The 21,078-nt window shown below is 40.2% G+C and overlaps 1 protein-coding gene across 4 annotated transcripts in view; it reads left to right on the top strand.

Moving 5' to 3' along the window:
• Nucleotides 1-1,915: 1,915 nt before the first annotated feature.
• The window catches only part of C2cd6 (C2 calcium dependent domain containing 6), a 95,925-nt gene continuing 76,762 nt past the window's right edge, over nucleotides 1,916-21,078 (top strand). For 2 of the 4 annotated variants that reach the window (XM_039084095.2, XM_017596604.3), the window contains exons 1-4: nucleotides 1,916-2,347; nucleotides 17,149-17,235; nucleotides 18,184-18,235; nucleotides 19,925-20,070. In XM_039084095.2, coding sequence (XP_038940023.1) covers nucleotides 1,982-2,347; nucleotides 17,149-17,235; nucleotides 18,184-18,235; nucleotides 19,925-20,070 — 651 coding nt within the window. In that variant the 5' untranslated portion in view covers nucleotides 1,916-1,981. The remainder of the gene's footprint in view (nucleotides 2,348-17,148; nucleotides 17,236-18,183; nucleotides 18,236-19,924; nucleotides 20,071-21,078) is intronic. The other 2 variants (NM_001409059.1, NM_001024363.1) reach the window with 2 other exon arrangements.

The raw sequence follows: 21,078 nt of genomic DNA, 5'->3' as shown, positions 1-21,078 counted from the left end.
ATGAATCTTTAGACTTGGTAACAATTCAGAAATAGGCTTTGGTGGACCCTGAAGTACTGTACCTTTCCTTTATACTTCATACATTTCTCTGTAAAACAATAATGCCAATGTTTTCTAGCAGATGCCTCCAGAGACAAATGCACAGAGCTAGACTTAACCAAGGATCTCAAATAATGATAAACTTGTCCCTTACTGCTCAGGCTCTGGCCAGAAAACATTAAGCATTCTGGAAAATGCATAGAGCTAACCACTAACCTGTCCTGCAGAACCACCTCTCCTTACGCAGCCAGTAAGTGGAGCATGGGGATAGGGGGTTTTGTTTGTTTGTTTGTTTGTTTGTTTTGCTTTGTTTTCTTTGTTTTTTGAGAAACGGTTTATCTGTGTAGACCAGGCTGGCCTCAAACTCACAGAGATCTGCCTGCCTCTGCTTCCCAAGCACTGTGTTCGAAGGCATGCCACCACCATGACCACCGAGTGGGAATAGTTTTACAATACAAATAAATCATCTCTCATTGTGTAACAAAACAAAAACAAGACTGATCTGTTATGCTAGGTATACTTTATGCTACATTACATGGACCTGTAGAAAGTCAGAATGTTCTGGTATGAGAAGTCTCATTGGACATGCAGCATAGACCCACACTGAGAACACGCGGGAAATCAAGGGTCTGGGATTTTATGACAGGTAGCCAGAAAGGTAAAGGCCAGAACCAAGGTCTGGTCTCTGAAGAATTCTGGAGAGCAGCGACTACTCTGTACTCTACTCTACCCCAGTGTAAGAGGCATGCCAAGCAGTAGGGTGGAGACAGCACTTAACTGTGTCTGTGGGGCATGTGAGAGAGCACTTGGTTAACTGTCTGCTTTCCGGAGGCTCTTAATCTACTTAGGGATGGGAGTGGAGAGTCTAGGAAAGGTGTGTAGATGAGGTTGGAGGTGAGCGGGGAAACTGGAATTTCTAATGCTAGAGATTAACTAAATTGACTCTTGAGCAGACTCTTGCCTAAAAGAAGATGACATTTCAAATATTATAGCAGTGAATAATAGCTCTAAGGTATGAAAATATATCTAAAATATTTTATGTTTTTAAAAGTCTAATGTGCTATCCACCTTGCCTTAGAGCCACCTTTAAAAATATTTTTAAATGTTCAATGGTCAATAATGTTCTGGAAGTTCCTGGGTTTGCTTTGTGTATAATGGTAAAATTGTTCTAATACTGGGAGGGCAGAAGGGGTTGGTGAGGCAAACTGGAAAAACCATAAAATAAATCATTGTATTTTTCTACATGACAGATATCCCAGAACAGGATGGTAACGAGAAAGGGTTCTTTGTATCAACATACATTTTTTTAAAGTGTCATAATTTTGCAAATGTGGCATTACTACATCAAATAAATTTGGAACATATTAAAGGCTCAGGAAATAAGATAAATAGAGGGGCTGGGGATTTAGCTCAGTGGTAGAGCGCTTACCTAGGAAGCGCAAGGCCCTGGGTTCGGTCCCCAGCTCCGAAAAAAAAAACCAAATAAGTAAATAAATAAATAAATAAATAAATAAATACATACATAAGATAAATAGAATGTGTCTTGTGTCTGTGGAACAGTCAAATAAAGATGTTCAAGTAGGTTGCTGGAAATATCCATTTGGCACACTGGTGATAATGCATAGGAAGTCATGTCTGGTACTCTAAATCTAGAAAGATCTGGTGTGCAGAGAAGATGGCTCCTGAGAATTAGGTAGTCTCGCCTCCTGTGGAGGTGGTGCCTTCCAGCGAGCTCTGGCTTCTGGGGGGAAATGGAAACTGCCTGACAAGGAACCACAGCAGAAGGTCCTGCTTGCTAAAGCCTCCACACTCAGGCGACTGAAACACAGCTCAGGCGTTCAGCACGTGGTCCAGGAAAGCGCGGGAAAGGCAGCACAGCTGCGCGTGCGCAGGAAGCAGCGGTTAGGTTAGTGGCAGAGAGGGCCCTGAAGAGAATGCAGCAATGGAGTTGCCTCCTCCGGGACACCGGAGGGTTTCCATCAGTAACCCTCAAGAGACATCGGGCAGGGTTCCCACCACCCCAGCCGCATTTCCCAGCCATCCATCTAATATCTCTTCTGTCTCCTCGAAGCGCTCCGTCCAATCTTCCGTCTATAGACCTTCCATCATGAGCAACCGCAGCTTGGGGACCCAGTCCCTGCTGCCGAACCCCATTATCCAGAAGAGCTCCCTCAACCCCCCGGGTTTCCTGCAGAGCAAAACATCCAACGTCTCTTCAGTCCGATATGCTGATGAAGAAGGAAAACCACTCACAGAGAAGGACAAGGACAAAGAGAAGGGCAAGGGCACAGGAACTCGGCTGCTGAACGTGAGCGGCCATGGTGGAGGGTGGGCCAAGCATGGGAGGTCGGGAGGGACTAAAAGTGCTGGCAATCCTGAGAGCTCCCTCATCTGAAAGGTGGTGACACTAGAGACATTAGGCAGTTACTTTAACTTCCTGCAGCCTCATTTTTTCAACTAGCATATGGAAGACTGATTGAGAAGGAGATGATAATGTAGTTGCTGCTTTAACAGGGCAAAGAACAGTCCCTACCTGCTCCCCGAAGTCAATACCTTCACTGAGATGTAGTTTATCTGGATTATGTGCTAAACCCCAGACACTTCATTTTTATTACTTGTTTCTTTTGCTATGGAGAGGACTTAGTTTGCTTTATTTTGCCTTAACACATAAACCCAGGCCGACCTGGTACTTGCTGTGTAGCCCAGGTTGGTCTCAAACTCTTGGCACTCTTCTGCCTCTTCATCAAGTCTCCAGCGTTTAGTGTGGTACCAAGGGGATGGAGATGTGGATAATGGGAGAACCAAATTGTAATTCCTTTTACTATAGAGGTTATTAGAAGATTACTAGGAAAATTCACATCCTCTGCTGACCTTACATCACTAAGAAATAGTGCAGTTAAATTATCCAGAAGCAGAGGCAGTGGTGGCACGTTCTTTTATTACTTAAGAAGGCCAGCCTGGACTACTGGGTAAGTTTCAAGATAGGCAGGGCTACACTGAGAAACTTTGTCTCAAAGTAATTAATAATAAAAAATAAAAACTCAGAAACAAATAGCACATATAAAACACTGAGCGCCATCTCTGTAAAATTAATTACTTGATGTCTAAGATTCTCCTAATTCCAAAAATTTAGCATGCTTTTAAAGCATGGTTATGATAAATTGAGAGCCTATTAAAGCACACTAAAGGATAGGTTTTTAATAATATTAAATTAAAAACCACAAAGATTTGTAAGAGAGACGTGCTTTGAAATCCAGACCAAGGGCTAAGTTTATTGTACATGATCGTAAGAAATTTGGGCTTTATTTCTCAGAATAGTGACTTTTAATATTGTTTTGAACATGGCGATTCCTTTTCAATGTAAAGTTTTCTTTAGCATAAAAATAACCGACCTTTATTATTCTCTCTAGGTTGGGTTGTTTGTTTTAGTTTTTGTTCATCTGTATCCAAAGTTTGGTCTTCTGAGGTGCTTCTTAAAATGTTGACCGTGAGATACTGGAGAGATGGCTGAGTCAGGAACACACGCTGTGCTTGCAGAGGAACCTGAGTTCAGTTCTGTATGCAGTTCAGCTCACAACCACCTGTAATGCCAGCTCCAGGAGATCCGGCCTCCAAGGAGATTTTCACACACACACACACACACACACACACACACACACACACACACACACACGCCCCCCCCCCACAAATAAATGTCTAAACTAGATCTTTTTGAGCTTCCACTATAGTTCTCCTGAGGGAGAAGGGTAAATGGAGGAATGTGCTCAAGTTTAAAACTATTTTAACTGGTTCCTAGATGTGAGCTTGGGGGTCACTTCAGAGGAAAAAGAAGCATTGAAATGGTGACTGCAGGTTGAAGGTGCAGCTAGAGGAATGTAGGTGGAACCACCTGTACCCTCGTGTCTTTCCACCCTCGCTCCAGCACCTAAAATAACAACTCTGAGACTTAATTAGGTCTACAAATACCTAGGCCATATAGCTAGGCATGGTCTCTGGCTAGCTCATATCTTAATTTTCACATTTATTCTATTCTATGAGTGCCACATGGTTGGTTGCCCAGTCCTCAGTTTCATATCTCCTCTGTCTCTGGGGCAAATATCTCCATGCCTCTTTATTCTCAGACTCGGCTGTCCCTTCTGGAACTCCAACCTCCTATTTTTTGCCTTTTGCTAATAGGCCATAAACTTTTTATTTTCAGGCAAAGCTTCCAACAGTGCATAAGAGATTCCTTCTTCTTTTTAATTTAAAATTTTATTTATTATAGTGATTTTTTTCCCTTTTTGTCAACTTGACACAAACTAGAGGAACTAGATAAACGGTGGTGGGGATGTGGCTTAGTTTGTAGAGGATTTGCCTAACGTGTACCCTGAGTTCAATCCCCAACACTTCAGAAACAGTGGCAGTGACACGAGATTGTAATCTGAGTGTCAGGAGCTGGAGGCAAAAGGATCAGAAATTTAAGGCCATCTTTGCGTACATAGTAAGTTTTTAAAAATGGATGAATTGAGTAAAAGCAGGTGGAGGAATAAGTGACTAGAAGGCTCAAATACTTTTTTTAATTTAAAATTTTATTTGTTATAGTATTTTCCCTCCTTTTGTCAGCTTGACACAAGCTAGAGTCACCTAAGAAGAGACCTTAGTTGAGTAATTCCTTCTATCGGATTGGCCTGTGCCTATAGGTCTTGGTTGGTTGATGTGACTGTGGACCATGCCACTCCCAGGCTAGTGGTCCTTGTTGTATAAGAAATCAGGTGGAGCAAGCCATGGGAAGCAAGACAGTTATCAGCATTCTTTATGGTCTCTGCTTCCGTTCTTGCCCTGTAATATGAAATAAATCTTTTCCTTCCCAAGTTGCCTGTGGTTATATTGTCTTAATTACTTCTCTATTTCTGTCTAGAGACACTATGACCAAGTCAGCTTATGAAAGAAAGCATTTAATCTGGGGCTCACAGTTTCAGGAGATTAGTCTATGACCATCATGACAGGAAGCATAACAGCAGGCAGGCAGGCAGGCAGGCAGGCAGGCAGGCGAGCATGCTTCTAGAGCAGTAGCTGAGAGCTTACATTTGATCCACAGCACAAGAGAGGGAGAGAGAGAGACCACACCCACCAGAAAACCTTCAAGCTACCCCCAGTGATACACCTCCTCCATCAAAGCCTCACCTCCTCTCTTTTCTAAACAGTTCTACTTGCTGGGAACGAAGTAATCGAATATATGAGCATATGAAGGCCAGGCTCTTTCAAATGTCCACCATAGTATTTTTGACGGCAATAGGAAGCAAACGAGGACAATTATTACAGAGAGTTGTTGCAATGCTCATGTGGAGACCGGAGGCTAACTCTGTGGTGTTATTGTTATGTGTTCTGGGGACCAACTCAGCTCATGAGGCCAAGGCAGCGACACTCTTACTGGTTGAACTGCTTGCCACACCTTAAAGAGACTTTTTTCCAAAAACTTTTAAGGGGTAGATTATTGAGAGAATTGGAAAGATTGGTAATAAATATCACTCAGATTAAGATATATCATAGCTTATGACTTCAATAAGATGTGAGAGGAGGCTAGAGTACATCTCTTTGTTTATTTAAGCCTCTGCTAAAATCTTTTGAGAAAGAATTGAAGGATCAAATTATTTTTTTCCTGTCAGATTTTTGTCTTTCTCTTTGTAGTTTTCTCAAAGTTCTTTAATTACTTCCCAAACTTCTTTCATATATACTATATATATATTGCTCCCTTAATATAGACTCCTTTGTGATAAATATAAAAATTAAAATAGTAGAGCTGAAGAGATGGTTCTGCAATAAAGAGTACTGGCTGCATTTCCAGAGGACCTGGATTTATTCCTAGCGCCTAGGTGGTAGCTCACAGCCACCTGTGATTCCAGTTTCAGGTGATCTAACACCCTTTCTGGCCTCTTTGGGCACCAGGCATACATGCAATGCAAAGACATACATGCGTACGAAACACCCATATATATATATATATATATATATATATATATATATATATATATATATATATATATATGACAAATAAATAAACATTTTAAATAAAAATAGTCTTCTGATGATTCCTTGCTTTGTTAATTAGTACAATTCCTTTCCTGAGCTCTAGTCATTAACTTTACTCTCTTTCTTTCTTTCTTTCTTTCTTTCTTTCTTTCTTTCTTTCTTCCTTCCTTCCTTCCTTCCTTCCTTCCTTCCTTCCTTTCTTTGTTATTTGAGCTTTCTTTTTTTCTTTTCCTTCCTTCGCCGAGTTGTAAAGTTTGCTTAAATGAGAGCTTTCTTTTTTGGGATAGGCCTCTGCTGTCGTCAGCTTTCCCCATAGAACTTCATTTGCAGCATTTCGTAAGTTTTGGATGTTGTAGAACCATTTTTGTTTGCCTAGAGTATTTTTAAATTTGTCCTTTCATTTCTTTCACCTATTGGTTCTCCAGGTTTCTGCTGTTTTTGTGTAAGTTCCATATGCTTGTGAATTTTCCCAGTTTCTCCTTTTTACTGATTTCTAATTTCATATTGTTGTGGTCAGAAAAGATACTTGATACAGTGTAACACATTTGTGGAAGTAATCTATTCTGAAGAATGTGCCACCTGCCCTAGAGAAGATCCTGTGCTCTGCTGCTGTTGGATGAAATATTCTGTGTGTTATCAGGATCTCTCAGTATAAAGTATAGTTTTGAATCTAATGTTTCCTTATTGATTTTATGCCTGAAAACCTGTTCATTGTTAACAGTGGGTACTTGTGGGGATAGCAGTGGACTTGTATGTTGTACTGTCTAATTTTAAGTCAACCTGACATAAGCTAGCGTCATGAGAGAAGAGGAACCTCATTTGGAAAAATGCCTATAAGATTTGGCTGTAGGCAAATTATTGATTGATGGGGAGGGGTCCAGCCCATTGTGGGTAGTGCCATCCCTGGGCTGGTGGTCCTGGTCCTATAAGAAAGCATGTTGAGCAAGCCATGAGAAGCAAGTCAGTAAGTAACATCCGTCCATGGCCTCTGCATTAGCTCTTGAGTTCCTGCCCTGTTTGAGTTTCTATTGTGACTTCCTTCAATGATGTGGAAGTGTAAGCCAAATAAGTATTTTCCTTCCCAACTTACTTTTGTTCATGGTGTTTCCTCACAGCAATACTAGCACTAGTGGCTATCATGAGCTAGGTCCTGTATTAAAAAATTTAAAAAGAATAGAGTATTGAATCCCAGTTGTATTGTACTGCATCTCTCTCTTCAGGTATATTAATGTTTTTATGTACTCTGATATTAGATGAATATATAATTACAATTATCATAATCTTCTTGATGCTTGACCCATTAATTATTATATAATAATCTCATTTATTTTTCTCATGTGTTACAGGGTCTCACTGTATTACACAGACCAGTATTCCTGCCTTAGCCTCCCAAGTGTTGAGATTACAGGGCTCTGCAATTGTGACCATCTTGTTTTGTTTTAATCATTTGAGTATTCTCCATCTTTTGACTGGAGAATTGATCTACTTACACATAAATTATTTAAAGTACCTATTATTGCCATCTTGTTCATCATTCTTTAGATATGTTAGTTCTTTATCCCTGTCTTTTATGATTTGACAGTTTTCTAGGAATGTCTTCATTCCTTTCTCCTTCTTTTTCTTAGAGTATTTACTGTAGTTCTTGTCTTTGTGTTTCCTGTAAAGCTTACATAGAACACCTATAGCTATAGTCTTAAGTTTATAACAATTTAACTTTGATCATATACAAAAACTTCTTTTCTACACCTTCCACCATGTTGGCTTGGTGATACCACTTACATATATAACTATCTTGTGTTAAATGTCAAGTATTCATAACAATATTTTGATAATTTTGTCTAACTTTCATGTCAGGTAAGTGATTTATATGCCACTGTGACAATGTTAGGATATTATGACTTTTCTGTAAATTTACCTTCACTCTTAAAGAAATTGTGTAACTAGATAGTTAAGTTTCTGGATTTTCTTGAAACTCACATATTTTTTCTTCTGCTTGATCAATCCACTGTTGATACTCTTTGTCTTAGTTAGGGTTTTATGGCTGTGAAGAGACAACATGACCATGGCAACTCTTATAAAGAAAAACATAATTGGGACTAGTTTAAGTTTAGTCCATTATCATCATAGCAGGCAGCATGGCAGCATGCAGGCAGACATGGTGCTGGAGGTGTAGAGAGTTCCACATCTTGATCAGATCTCCAGGCAGCAAGAGACTAAGTCACACTCAGCATAGCTTGAGCATAAGAGACCTCAAAACCTGTCCCCACAGTGACACACCTCACGTCTACTCTAACAAGGCACACCTCCTAATAGTGCCGCTCTCTATGGGCCAAGCATTTAAACACACGAGTCTATGGTGGCTATACCTATTCAAGCAACCACAGTTTCTGTTACATTTTTTGATTGATCTTGTCAATCAGCTGTAGAATGTTTAGCTGTGTTAATCTGTGTTTAACTCCGAACCTTTGTGTCTTGCTGTTGTGATTTTTGTTGAATTGCTATCTGTGTTCTTTGGTTCCCTGGGCATCCTTAAAACAGTCATTGAGAATGCCCTCTACAGAAATGTGTAGATCTCCATGTCTTGGGGTTGCTTATTAGGAAATTGTTCTTTGGTGATGTCATGTTTCCTTGATTTGTGTGTGTTCATTAGAGATCTATGCTGATGGCTGTGCAGACTTGGAGACTAACTTTGGTAGACTGCATTGGTGTGGGTGTGGTGGCTAGGTAGGCTCTGGTGATTCTTGCATGACCTCCGTGCAGTTACATCAGCAGAGGCCATTTGTGTCTTTTGAAGGATTCTTTCAGTTCATCAGAAATGTTTCTGTTGGAAGAATGGTTGCATAGCTGTAGAAATTACCTTATGCAGCAAAATAAAGTTTGCAGATGTGATGGAATTTAGAAGCTCGAAGTGGGGAGATTATCCTGACAAAAAGATTGTCCCTATAAACCACAAATGTCTTCATAGGAGAGACTTAGAAAAAGATCTGGGCATGCTCAGAAGAGGAAAAGCTGGTGTGAATGCAGAAACAGAGATAGGAGTGATTCAGCAAGGAGTCTAAAGAGACAAGGACAGGTTTTCCCTTAGAGCCTCTTGAGTGAGGATAGACCCAATAACTCCTTGACTTTAGCACGATGTATATTGATTCAGATATATGACACATGCATGGGATATGGGACCATTATGTCTCCAGAGAGGTCAGTTTAGGAAAGCAAAATAATAATAGTAGTAATTACAAGTGTCTAATGTGACACAATAGGGTATTTCTAAATTTCTCTGATTGCATCCTTATCAGTAGAAAATATATTAGCACCTACAACCAATGTTTGTCATGCATGTGCGTGGCAACTTCTAAATTTTAAAACCCTCAATTTTTAAAGTGAGAAACAGACTTGGTGGCCTAGGCCTATCATTGCAGCTTCTCTAGAAGCAGAGGGAGGAAGTCCACAGATTCCAGACATGCCTGTCACACTGGGCAACCTGGGGAACCCAGGGTTTCCAAATAAAAAGTGAAACTGTGGCAGGGTTCGGTGTCTGAGTAACTCTCCTAGTAGCTGTAGGTAAAGAAAGAAGGGAGTGAATGAACAAACCAAAGAAACAAGGCAGGGAGGAGGGTTTCTGATTGATTTTAGTTATATTTTATTTATTAATCCAAAACAAACCATTACCATATTTGAAAAGCATGTTTTGAAAATCCAGTTGTAATGTCAATTTATTTCATTTAATATTTTGTGTATATGTTTATGTGTGTACGATGTAAGCACACATATATGTGCATATACATGCAGAGGTCAGAGAAGGACACTTAGTTTACTGCTTTATCTATTCGATTATCCTCCCCCTTAGAAAGCCTCTCACTTGGAGTTAGGCTGACAGCCAGCAAGGACTGGGAATCTCCTGTCTCTCCACCCTTCCATTTGCTTAAAAAAAACCACAATTTATTATAGTTCTTCACATATGCCACTTTAAATTTTTCCAAGAAAAAAATTTTAAATTAAAAAAATTTTTTGTATGTATATAATATGTTCTCCCTGCATGTATGCCTACATGCCAGAGGAGGGCACAAAAGATCCCATTACAGATGGTTGTGAGCCACCATGTGGTTGCTGGGAATTGAACTCAGGACCTCTGGAAGAGCAGTCAGTGCTCTTAACCGCTGAGCCATCTCTCCAGCCTGAATTTTTCTCATCGTTCCTTATTCATCTGTAAAGTTAGACTAGGAACTCTACTAGATAAGGCCATCCAAGTGATTGACCCATTCAGCAGGCAAGTACCATACTCTGGGGTTAAGTGCAGCATGGAGTGTTGCTGTGTCTGCTGTCACCTAGCACTTCCTAGGGAAGCCTTCTACCCGGAGTCAGTCATTCATGTTCACAGAATTAGGTAAGACCTTATACTTTATTCTGCAACTCTAGGTTTTGTTTTTTTGTGATGGTCATTGTTTTGTAGAGACAAAGAACCCAAGAAGGTAAAGGGAAGCCATTGTTGTTAAACTTGGCAAGGAAAATAATGCTAAAAAGAATACACATTGAGTGACCGATTCCTTACATAATGAGGACTTGGCTAATGAAATTGTGAGTCTTCCTCTAATGTAGAAGAGTGGGCTGGGCAAGTGGAGACAAAGGCTTTCCTTTGGATAACTGTTTTGTATAGCGATGAAAATGTAGTTGTTATTACTTATGTTTTTACCTATCTGCTTTCAACACCAGCATTGACCATTTGAGGGCAAGAATATTTGAAGCTGGAGTCAGGCAGGTGCCAGACATGCAGCTGTGCCACCATGTGGGTAATTGCTAACTAATTACGGATAACAGGCCCAGTGAGGACTAGGAAGTGAGAGCATTTTAGCAAAAGGTGACTGTAGGTTCGTGGGCTTTCAGAAAGATCTGTGGAATGGAAGAATGTGGCTAAGAAGAGTGTCGACTGGAGATGGAGTGTAGATGGTGTGAAAGGCAGCACAGGCTTTCCAGCAAAAGTGTCACGGGGGGGGGGGGGGACTTTTCAAAGTGGGGCTGAATTCTTGAGATGGAAAGCCCGGTGGGATTATCTGAAGTCAGTCTCTTCCTTGGCTCAGCAGAAATTCTAGGTCGAATCAAAGTCTTTAGGTGATGTTTTTAGAACCTTTGCCAAGATTTTAATAGGAATTCGGCAGATACTTGCTTTGTGGGTGTCACTGCTGTTCAAGAGCGCTGTACTCAGCTGAGGAAGGAAAGCCCACAGGTACGAGTGTGAGGGAGGCAGCACCATTGTCAGGGCCAAAGGAGCTGAGCATGAGTGGCCTGTGAAGAAGGTTTCTTAAAGGATCCCACCATCTTATATCTATTGATGCACACACTCAAAATTGACTTCCCAGCCGGGAGAGGAGCTCCTGCCAGTACCTGCAGCGTTTGGAAGACCAGGGCAGGAGCATACCTGTGGTTTTGACAACGCTTAGGCTGTCTACTGAACTCCACGTTAGCCTGCCTACAGAGTGAGACCTTAACAAAGCAGACTTCCAAGATAAAGAATATAAACATAATAAACATGATGTTTCACTTAAATAAATGCAGACTATATCATAGTTTGGGATATTTATGATATGGTAATTAGAAGTAGTTACTTTAAACTACAATTAAGCCACAGATGTGGTGTGTTTGCATGTGTGTTACAATAACAAAATGATTGCAGATATATTGAATAGTTGACTTATTGAATAATTGAATCAATTGTTTATTGTAACTATTATTTTTTATGAAAAATGTCAGTATTAGATTTCTGGGTCCCATGCATTCCAGGCACTTTGAAATATACAATACATTATTATTAACTATATTCACCATTCTATTCAATAGATCACTGAAACTATACACACTTTAGCCACCATCTCTCCACCTGTCTGCCTGCTCTCCCTGCAGCCTCTACACTCTAGTCTTTATTTGCAAGAGCTTTCACTCTCCATATATAAATGAGAGTGTGGCAGTCTTGTCTTTCTGTGTCTGTTGGGTTAACCTAGAATAAAAGAGCAGAACCATCTCTGTCTCTCTCTGTCTATCTCTGTCTCTCTCTGTCTCTGTCTCTAACTCTGTCTCTCTCTGTCTCTGTCTCTCTCTGTCTCTGTCTCTCTCTCTGTCTCTATCTCTGTCTCTCTCTCTCTCACACACACACACACATACATGATACATACACATTCTCTTTCCCTCTCTCCCACTCTCCCTCTCCCTCCCCCTTCTTCCCCCTTCCCCTCTCCCTTCCCCTTCCTTTTCCCTCCCCCCCTCTTCCTTTCTCCCCCTCCCCCACCCCCAAGGCTAAAGTTATAAGTGTGACTGGGTTTTCTCCCATCAGCTATGCATAGACACTGAAGTCACTTGTTTTTCAGTGACCGAGGACAGTACCACTATGAATGTGAAATCATAGTAGGTCTTTGGCATGTGGTGCCTGAAAAGCCACAGTGGACGTTACACGCAGATGGGAAAAGCAGGAATCTTTCCCTCTGACTTCGAGGCCATGTCTAAGAGGCCTGCTCTTGTATTTGTATTTAAGGCACCATATTAAACAAGAAAACAGGAATAAAAATCCAAATATGAAGGAAAGGAATGAAATTTTCTGTTTGCTTTACACATTAAAAAAAAATCTTAACTACAATAACAGAAACTTGTTAGAACTGATAACATTGTAGAATATGAAAATCATGTAGAAAAATCACTGTAATTGTTAAATGATTTCCGTATATGACAGGGCATCATAGTCTAGGCTGGCTTTGAGCTTGCTCTGTAGCTGAGGCTATCCTTATACTCTTGATCCTTTTGCCTCTCTCTGCAAATGCATCATTAAATGTGTGTGCCACCATACCCAGCTTTTAAGCATTTAATAAAAAACTGTCAACTAAGAATTTGTTGTATATTTTAAGGACTAAACAAGTAATTCTTGAAAAATATTTAACACTAAATTGGGAAATTAATGCTGAAAAGTCATACTGATCGCAGTCCAGCAATAGTGGGTGTAAAGACAGCTGTTTCTTTAAGCTAGGTTTCTAGTTCTCTCTGCTCTCCTGTGGCATTTCTTCTTCAGAGGTATTTTACCTTCTGACATGAGCTATTTAGAAGTATGTTGTTTAGTGCCCACGTGTTTATAGATTTTTGTTACTACTTCTACTTTTAGTTTATTGCAGTAGGAAAATCCAGCCTGCATTAGAGGTTGCCTTGTACTTGCTGGGTGATAGGGAAAGTTCTTATAGTTCAATGGGCCTCCTTGGATATCATCCCAGCAGGAAGGAGACTTGTACTTAGTACTACTGAGTGTGAATGGAAATCTCGGCTCTCCTGTGGTTGGTGTACACTGATGCTGTGAAGGTACAAGACAGTGGTTCTGTCTTGTTATACCAATGGGAATGAAAGACCTGGCCTCTCACATGGCTCTTTTACTGCATCCTGAGAGAGAGTATGGGAGCATTTTGAGATCTAATACTATATATATATATATATATATATATGTATGTATATTATATACTTAGAATTCACCATCCATGATCTATGTAATCTAATATATTTAAATACATATTACATATCTAATATGTTGAATATCTAATATATAAAATGTGATATAGATATATAGATATATAGATATATCCCTACTGTTCATTTATGATTAAAAATCTCTCAAGAAACTCAGCACACAAGGAACATATGTGAAGACAGTAAAGGCCATATATGACAAACCCACAGCAAACATACTGAATAAGGACAAAATAGAAAGCTTTTCTTAGATATAGAATGAGGTAAAGATGCCCTTCTGTTCAACATAGTATTGAAAGTCCTAGCCTAAACGATCATGTAAGGAGAAAGGCATCTTGGTTGAAAAGGGAGAAGTCAAACTGTCACTGTTTATGGATAAATGACACTATAGGAGAAAACTTTGCCACAAAACTGTCAGAATTAACTGAAAGTTCTGTAAATTTGGGAGTTACAAAAGGAACATGAAAAAATTGTTAGTGCTTCTGTATACTTACAGAAAATGACTTGAAAAAAATCAAGAAAACATTTGCATTTGTTCATAGTTATAAAAATAAAGCTCTTAGGAATAAATTTAACCAAAGAAGCAAACTACTTCTACACTGAAAACTATGAAACATTGATGAATTGAAGAGAATACAAATAAATGAAAAGAATTAATATTGTTAAAATGTTCATACTTCTAAAAGTGATCTATAGATATGCTATTTTACAGACAGAACATGACACACTTGACGGTTAAATGCACGAGGCATACTCTGGGATAACCTCTCTCCCCTTCATGCGGTTCTCTTAGTCTATCACCCCCCTATTACTGACACTTTGGCTTTTATGGTACTCTTTATGATAACATAGCAAAGCTAGTCTTTAACCTGCATAGAGTGTAGGTTCTAGGTAGAGTCTAGGTATATCTTGAGAGTAGATATGTCATTGTGACTCAATTTTTCCTCTTTTTGCCTAAAAAAGTTTCTCAGAGATTTTGATTTTAATATTAGTTCTTTTCTCAGTGTTTTGTTTTTGCATTTTCCTTCAATTATGTCTTGGTACTGTGTCTTTGTCTCATTTTGCTCTCATCATATTACTCCTGCCTCCTTCACTGCCCTTATTAAATTTCACTTGAATTCATGCTATCTTGGGCACTTAATTCTAACCCATTTCTGACATTACCTTGAATTGATAAACAACTTCTTTTTTTTCATTTTGAATTATTGTTGAATTTACTATTGTAAATTCACCCCACTGAGTTCATTTTGTGTTGCTCCTATATCCATGTGCCAGGCCTGACCATTGGGATTGGACAATCTTTGCTGGCCATCCCTTGAGAAAATGGACTCTTTTCTCAGTAATCATTGGCTAGCAGTGGCTCTTTAGCTAGAGGCGGACCTTGTGGAATCTCCCCATTCACACTGGCATGTCAGCTGGTGTTCTCATCATGCAGGTCTTGTTCAGGCAACCATATTGTTAAGACGTCATGGGTGCAATTCCCCTGTCATGTCTACATCATGGTAGACCCTTCATGGCTTGGGTCCTGGAACCCTGAAAATCTGACTAGGGGCAGTGAAGAAATGAAGAACTGACAGATACATATACAGAAAAGATGGGGTCATGCGAGCTATTTATGCTGTGATGGAGCTGCACCCACAACACAGCAAGCCAGAACCCCAGTGTGTTTGTTACATACAGCACAGGGGACAAGGGTTAGCCCGGGTAGGAGGTCTCTCTGGAGGTGAGCAGTCTCAGGCTGTAACACGAAGGAGGAGGAAGCTACAGTTGCTAATTTTTACACACACTGCCCACATTCACACTCAGACATCCCTCTCAGCCTGACCTAGGCTGTGGCTTTGTCAAGCTCCTAGAGGTCTGAGGCACTGGTCCTTGACATGGCCATGACTCTGTCAGCAATACAAATTCACTCAGAGATTCATCCATTTGTTCTTTATTCACTCAAGGCCTCCTCAGCAAGTCGTGAGGTGTCCTGCTCCTCTGCCTCCTCCCTGTTCTCTGCCCCTTGCGTGATTTTCCCTCGGGTGTCTGGGTGGCATCGCAGATGTATCAGTTGGGTTTGGGGACCCTATTTTGACCAGTTGCGAATCTCTACAATAGTCTCTATTGCAAAAAGAAATTTCTTTGATGGAGTGAGAGGTACATTTATCCATGAGTGTAAGGACAAGTAATTAGAATATAGTTAGAAATTATATTAGTTTAGAAAAATGTTAATTGTAGGTTCTCCTTTAGTGTCTGTGACTTCTCAAGTCACATGCAGTTGGCCAGATTTACAGTGCTGGCCATGAATTCCCTCCCATAAGCTAGTATTGGGTTCATCTAGACAGTTGTTTACCTGCAAGATAAAGGTGTCACTGTTGTTCCATTGGAGCTGTCTTGCTGGGCTAGTGACTGTTGTGGTAGGACTCTGGATTGCTTTTCTTCCTTGGCAGCTTGCTAACACCTGCACATATTATGAGAGCCAGGTCTCAGGGAGGAGGCTTCCAATAGGAGGAGAATAGCCGTCAATAAAAATACCTCCCAATTCCCTTCCTATAATAAGTTTTAATGCAGTTGATTTGTTTTTTTTCTTACTCCTAGTCACTTTTTGTGCATGATCAAGTGCACCATGCTTTTAAAAAGTTTGTGGAAGTGCAGTTTATAGGAATGAAAGTGCAGTTTATAGGTGACAGGTGAAAGGGTGACATTAATGTGATTGGTGGTTCTTATTTGTTATTTAGCCTTAATTTTCCCACAACACCTTTCTTTCTCTTTACTGTCATGTGTTCAGGGAACCCACTTTTTCCTCTGTCTTCTTCCCAGAGAACCATTACTCTTCTAAGGAGGCCACAGCTGGATCTGCTCCTTTCCTTTAGGGCTCTTGACTTGGCCAGTGTGGCACCACCTGGAGTCAGAATTTTTGCAGTGTTGGACTTTCTCTTTGATTTTCTCTATTCTTTTGCCTCTCCCCTTCTCTAGCTGCCACATTTGCTTATGGATTTTCTTGTCTTGATCTCTGCCCCCACAGGTTTGTACTGGAATTTTTATCTTAAGTCTCTCCTTATAGAAAATCTGGAAGTTGTGATGCCCTTTCTAACGTGCCCTGTGTTTCATCTGTGTTTCTCTTTTTGACATAATTATATTTGAATAATAGAGGTCCTGGTTCAGGGGATCCCCATACTGGAAGTAACTGGATGACGTGATCTTACAAATGTTTCAACATTCCTTGATCTGTGTCCACCTCGTTAACAAGCCCAATGCCCATAGTTCATGCACATATGCCATTTTCTGATTTCCTTGATAATTCCATATTTAGTTATGTATATTTTCTTTGCTCACCTACTTTTTTTTTCTTTTTTCTTTTTTTCGGAGCTGGGGACCGAACCCAGGGTCTTGCGCTTGCTAGGCAAGCGCTCTACCACTGAGCTAAATCCCCAACCCCCACTCACCTACTATTAAACTTACTGAAGATAGAAATGAGTCTCCATCTATTGCATCCACTCATAGTCACATCCACTGCCTAGAGCACCAGATAATTAATAGATCCTGGAAATATTAAATTGCAGTAATATTTTATCCATTTATGGTCTATGCTCTCTTCTAAATTGTTAAATTTGTTTATTTTCATTATAGATGCTAAGGAAAACTCTTCAAGGGTCTCAGAGTGATGAAATGGTTGTAGCAAATCAAACACAGAATTTGATACCATTTGGAGATGTGGTATGTATGAGTTAAGCTTAAATAAGCCTGAACAAATTATTTCTAATGTGATATGAAACAATTGATATTCATTATCTGATAATTAAAGCGTATGTGAAAAATAGTCCTCTATGATAAACATGACCAAGAATGTTTTGAGTCATAAACCATTACATATTCACCAAAATTATAATAAACATTCTTATTCACAGAAATAATGTTTTCTATAATGAAGATTCCCAGTTGTCCCACATGACAAGATATGCTAATGTCCTGCAAGGCACCAATTTGGAGCCCCACCTAAGAACTGCTAACATCCTGTGAACCAATATTCTTGTTGAGCTCATTAAGTGATTACACTTATTTCCAGATTGACCAACGGTTTGAAAATTGACCCTTCATCATTCCTCCATCCTCCACCCCCTACCAAACCTCAGAAGTAATAGATTTCCATGTGACTTTTTTTCTGCATGCTTAGAAGATGCATTGCTTGGGCTGGTAAGATGATCCAGTGGATAAACACTTGTCTCTTCCAAGCCTGAGGACCTGTCCCACCCCAGGACCTGCATGGTAGAAGGAAGGAACTAACTTCTGCAAGCTGTCCTCTGACCACCACACATATGCTATTACACGCACGCATGCGCAATTAATCACTGAGTCATCTTTCCAACCCCGAGAAATCATACTTCTAATGAGAACAAATAACAAAGTGTTTGTAGTGGGGAAAAAAAACCAACACAACTGTGTTTTTAAATTTTAAATACAGTCTCTGTGAGCCCCATGGACACAGGTTTGAATGGGGGAGGGATGTAAGGACTGGACTGAGGAGAGAGAAGGGGGGGGGGCTTTGCTTATGTAAATGAGTAAATAAATAATGAAAAGAACTAAATACAGTTCAATGTAAAGTGTAAGAAAGTTAATAGCTTACTCCTGTGCCTGACTTTTATATTTTTGCTTTGGTTGTTATAGGTGGGCTGTCTGGCGATTCATATAAAGAGCTGTAGACAGTTTACTCAGCGTTGTATCCTTTTGGTCTGTAGATGCCAGTATCACCCCATCTTTCGGTTTTGGGTTACTCATTGCTGACTTACCACTTGAAAACACAGCAGCTCGAAACACTATGCATTCTTATCATCTAATCCTCTGCTTGCCTACTAAATGGTCCTTGTGCTTCAGAGCCTCTTAGCTTTGGTTGCAGTTTGGCCTTTGAAGGGGACTAGCAGGTCTGGTGTTTCAGAGTGGAGCCAGCTAGGGTGGGTGGGACTTGGGGGGGGGGGCAGCAAAGGTGGGCGGGGCTGGGTGAGCCAGCCAGGGTGGGAGGGACTGGGAGGGGGGCAAGCCAGGGTGGGCGGGACTTGGGGGGGCAGCAAGGTGGGCGGGGCTGGGGGAGCCAGCCAGGGTGGGAGGGACTGGGAGGGGGGCAGCCAGGGTGGGCGGGACTTGGGGGGAGCAGCAAAGGTGGGCGGGGCTGGGGGAGCCAGCCAGGGTAGGAGGGACTGGGAGAGGGGCAGCCAGGGCGGGGCGGGCGCGGGGCGGGGCTGGTGGGCGGGGCTCACAAGAATGCTTGTCCTATCACATGACCTCTTATATGCGGCACTCAAGTCAGTTTAAAAACATTATACACATTAAAAAAGATCTTGATCACCATAGTTTTCACGTTCTCTTAAATGCTACACTTTGATGTTTGCCTCATCCATCCTAACTCCATTTTTAGTCACATTCATTGAGTTTATGTTAGAGTGTTCATAAATACTGATCATAAATGCTTTCTCAGGTTCAAGGACAGCAAAAGTAAGTAAATCCCACTCTTTAGTGTCGAAGTAAAAGAGAAGAAAAAATTGGCCAGCTGTGATTTACCTTGATCTCCATGTAAAGTAAAAATATGTTTTATCCTTAGATATAATGCTGATTTTTTTTATAAGCAACAAGTCTACTTCTCTTAAATATTTAAAAAATAATTTACTTTAAATTAGTGCATTGTCTTTTGGTTCTCTGAGACTAAGTCTTGCTATATAGCCCAGGCTGGCCTCTCCGTCCTCTTGTCCCAGCCTCCCAAGTGTTGGGATTAGAGTTTGAACTACCAGATTCCTCCATTCTTATTTTTAAACTACTCTCATGATGGTCTGATGGTCTGTCTGTCTTCCTTCCTTTCTTTTTTTGTATAATATGAGTTTTTAAAAAATTTTTTTCTATAAAGATGTTTTAAGATACTTAAATTTTGAAAACAGTTTTTAAATTCATGCAGTACTTAAAGCAATACAGTACATTGAAAATGAAGCCTATAATGAATTAGAGTAGAACACTTTGCTGTAAATTCTATCCTAAGAATCAGTTGTTCTCAATTACATGCTTATTTAAAAACCTTTATACATAATTATATCCGGAAAACGACGTCAGCTATGTATCATAGATACTTAGTCACTTTAAAATTAATATATAGAAAGTTTACAGAGGGATTGTGGTGACGAGGTGAGAAGACGGATGTAGTAGGTCTGGAGAGAAGAGCAAACGTCACTGCTGACATGGTGCCGAGCAATGAGAGGCAAAAAATACCATTCTGAATTTTTTTCTGTTGCTTAACTTACTCTGATATTACTTTCTCTATCTACTTGGTTGATTTTTATATTTTGGTCTTGATTGTTTAATAAATTTTTAGTGTGTTATTTGATCAATCACAATACGACTTGTTTCCTAAATATTCTATGTGTAGTCATCGCCCAACAGCATTTTAATCTGTTCATGCGTATCTCCGTAAACCACATTGTGAAATGTACAAAAATTCGTCACTTGAAAGCTGTTAATAACGAGAAGAACCTTGTACTTAAGTTCGATGAGGTGAAGTATTTTTCTGTACAGGTAATGTGAAAACTCTCATCTCAATATGGCGGTGTGTCTTTACAGTTTCAAAAATTCCAACTGCTTATATCTTTGGGGGAAATTCAGACAGGAGGCAGAGCAGTGCTTTCTCCTTTGGAGTTCCCAGCGCTTTGCTGCTCTGGCGAGGCCTGTGCTGTGTGTGAAGTGCTGTGCAGGGCCATCCTCAGCACACTCCTCCCTGCCATGAGGCTGTGTGAGGGAGGCTCCAATCGTGTGTCATAAATAAGGTTTGCTTCCCTTGCTCTTCCTGTTTCCCCGATACCTCTCTACCCTTTCTTCATCCACTCTCCCATTATTTTTTCTCCGCTTATATATTCCTCTCATATACGCACCTCTAATTGTTTTCAACAACCCCAAGTCTCTCTCTTCTTCCCCCGCCTCTGCCCCACAGACAGACACACAGACACACATTTTTAAAAATTTATCTTTACAGTGAAGAAACTGAGGTACCATGGGACTTTGTCGGGGTCATAGTGCTGGGATGTGAATGAGCTGGGGGTGTATGCACTCTGCCCTGAAGCCATACTCCATTAAATTACTTCTGCTTATAGTTAAGCTTCTTAAAAGCTTAAATATATTTCAAAGCTTTCTTTAAAATAGTGACCGATAGTCCAGTAGTCAAGACTACTTGCTGTCCTTGAAAATAGCTTGTGTTTGGCTCCCAAAACCCACGTCAGGATGTCACTCCAGTTTTCGGGGATCTGACGTCGTCCCCCTTCTGGCCTCCATGAGTATCTGCATGTATACATGCAGTGTGCATACATACACTCAAGCATACACACATTTACACACAAAATAAATGAACACATTCTTTATAAATTAGTATTAATCTGTTGAGTTACAAGATTCATTAATAGTTAAAATGATTCAGTTATTTCTTAAAAGCTTTATTATATTGAGTTTTACTGAAATTCTAGAGCATTTCATCTGTGCTCTATATGTCTTTGTGAAGTTTATTTTAATTAAGTGTTGAGTAGGAAAGATAAT

Source organism: Rattus norvegicus, chromosome 9 (genome assembly GCF_036323735.1).
Source record: "Rattus norvegicus strain BN/NHsdMcwi chromosome 9, GRCr8, whole genome shotgun sequence".
NCBI classification, from domain to species: domain Eukaryota; kingdom Metazoa; phylum Chordata; class Mammalia; order Rodentia; family Muridae; genus Rattus; species Rattus norvegicus.
The sequence above is the reverse complement of the archived record's forward strand: the minus strand, read 5'-3'. Positions and strand labels throughout refer to the sequence as shown.